Source organism: Octodon degus, unplaced genomic scaffold (assembly GCF_000260255.1).
Source record: "Octodon degus isolate 3935 unplaced genomic scaffold, OctDeg1.0 scaffold00255, whole genome shotgun sequence".
NCBI classification, from domain to species: Eukaryota; Metazoa; Chordata; class Mammalia; order Rodentia; family Octodontidae; genus Octodon; species Octodon degus.
In genome coordinates, this window is record NW_004524831.1 from 301,365 (window position 1) to 302,782 (window position 1,418).

General features: G+C 40.9%; 1 protein-coding gene across 1 annotated transcript; it reads left to right on the plus strand.

Annotated features, from left to right (window-relative positions):
* Window positions 1–549: 549 nt before the first annotated feature.
* On the plus strand, window positions 550–1,413 carry LOC101582167 (eukaryotic peptide chain release factor subunit 1-like; the record flags this gene model as incomplete). The annotated part of the gene is made up of 1 exon (XM_004646123.2): window positions 550–1,413. A coding segment is annotated over exon 1 (858 nt), but the record flags the coding sequence as incomplete, so codon positions are not given.
* Window positions 1,414–1,418: the final 5 nt, after the last annotated feature.

Consider the following 1,418-nt stretch of genomic DNA (forward strand, 5'->3'; position numbering starts at 1 on the left):
CCACTGAAGTAAATTTGAAGGAGATAATGAAACAGAGAATAAGTGAATGTATATACATTCTATCTGAACACCAAATAAAACATTCACATGTCTTGAGCTTTGCCCCTTCCAAGTGATCTGCAAAAGATGTGTTGCATGTTCTTGTCGGTTTATACAATTCTCAGAGAGAGAGAAAAATACTAGATCTTTACAGGAAGCACCTCACTTCCCAGATTCCAACTCAGAATCTGCTAATGAGGCCCTGGTTTCTTTTCTCTCGGTCCCCAGTGCTACCTTTGCTAGTCCATAGCTTTTCCTCCTACTTCTGAAGATTCCTCTCTTTTATCTTGAACATGTCCTCCAGGTTCTGGGCTTTGCTGTTGAGATTTTTGTGTTTGAACTTGAACTGATGTCTCCTTAAAAATTCTCTTGCCAAGTTGTGTCCTCCATTGATGCTGAGCAGAGGTGAAAGGAACAATAGTTGTTGGTTGTGTATTAGGAGATAGGGAGTTGGCTGTCAGGGATGAATTATCAGCTGTGCTTTGTTTAAAATCACAATACGGAGGAGGCGAGAAGATGGCGGACGACCCTAGTGCTGCTGACAGGAACGTGGAGATCTGGAAGATCAAGAAGCTCATTAAGAGCTTGGAGGTGGCCCGCGGCAATGGCACCAGCATGATATCATTGATCATTCCTCCCAAAGACCAGATTTCACGAGTGGCAAAAATGTTAGCAGATGAATTTGGAACTGCATCTAACATTAAGTCACGAGTAAACCGCCTTTCAGTCCTGGGAGCCATTACATCTGTACAACAGAGACTCAAACTTTATAACAAAGTACCTCCAAATGGTCTGGTTGTTTACTGTGCAACAATTGTAACAGAAGAAGGAAAGGAAAGGAAAGTCAATATTGACTTTGAGCCTTTCAAACCAATTAATACATCATTGTATTTGTGTGACAACAAATTCCATACAGAGGCTCTTACAGCACTATTTTCAGACGACAGCAAGTTTGGCTTCATTGTAATAGATGGTAGTAGTGCACTTTTTGGCACACTCCAAGGAAATACAAGAGAAGTCCTGCACAAATTCACTGTGGATCTTCCAAAGAAGCATGGTAGAGGAGGTCAGTCAGCCTTGCGTTTTGCCCGTTTAAGAATGGAAAAGCGACATAACTATGTTCGGAAAGTAGCAGAGACCGCTGTACAGCTGTTTATTTCTGGGGACAAAGTGAATGTGGCGGGTCTTGTTTTAGCTGGATCAGCTGACTTTAAAACTGAACTAAGTCAATCTGATATGTTTGATCAGAGGTTGCAATCAAAAGTTTTAAAGTTAGTTGATATATCATATGGTGGTGAAAATGGATTCAACCAAGCTATTGAGTTATCTACTGAAGTCCTCTCCAACGTGAAATTCATTCAAGAGAAGAAATTAATAGG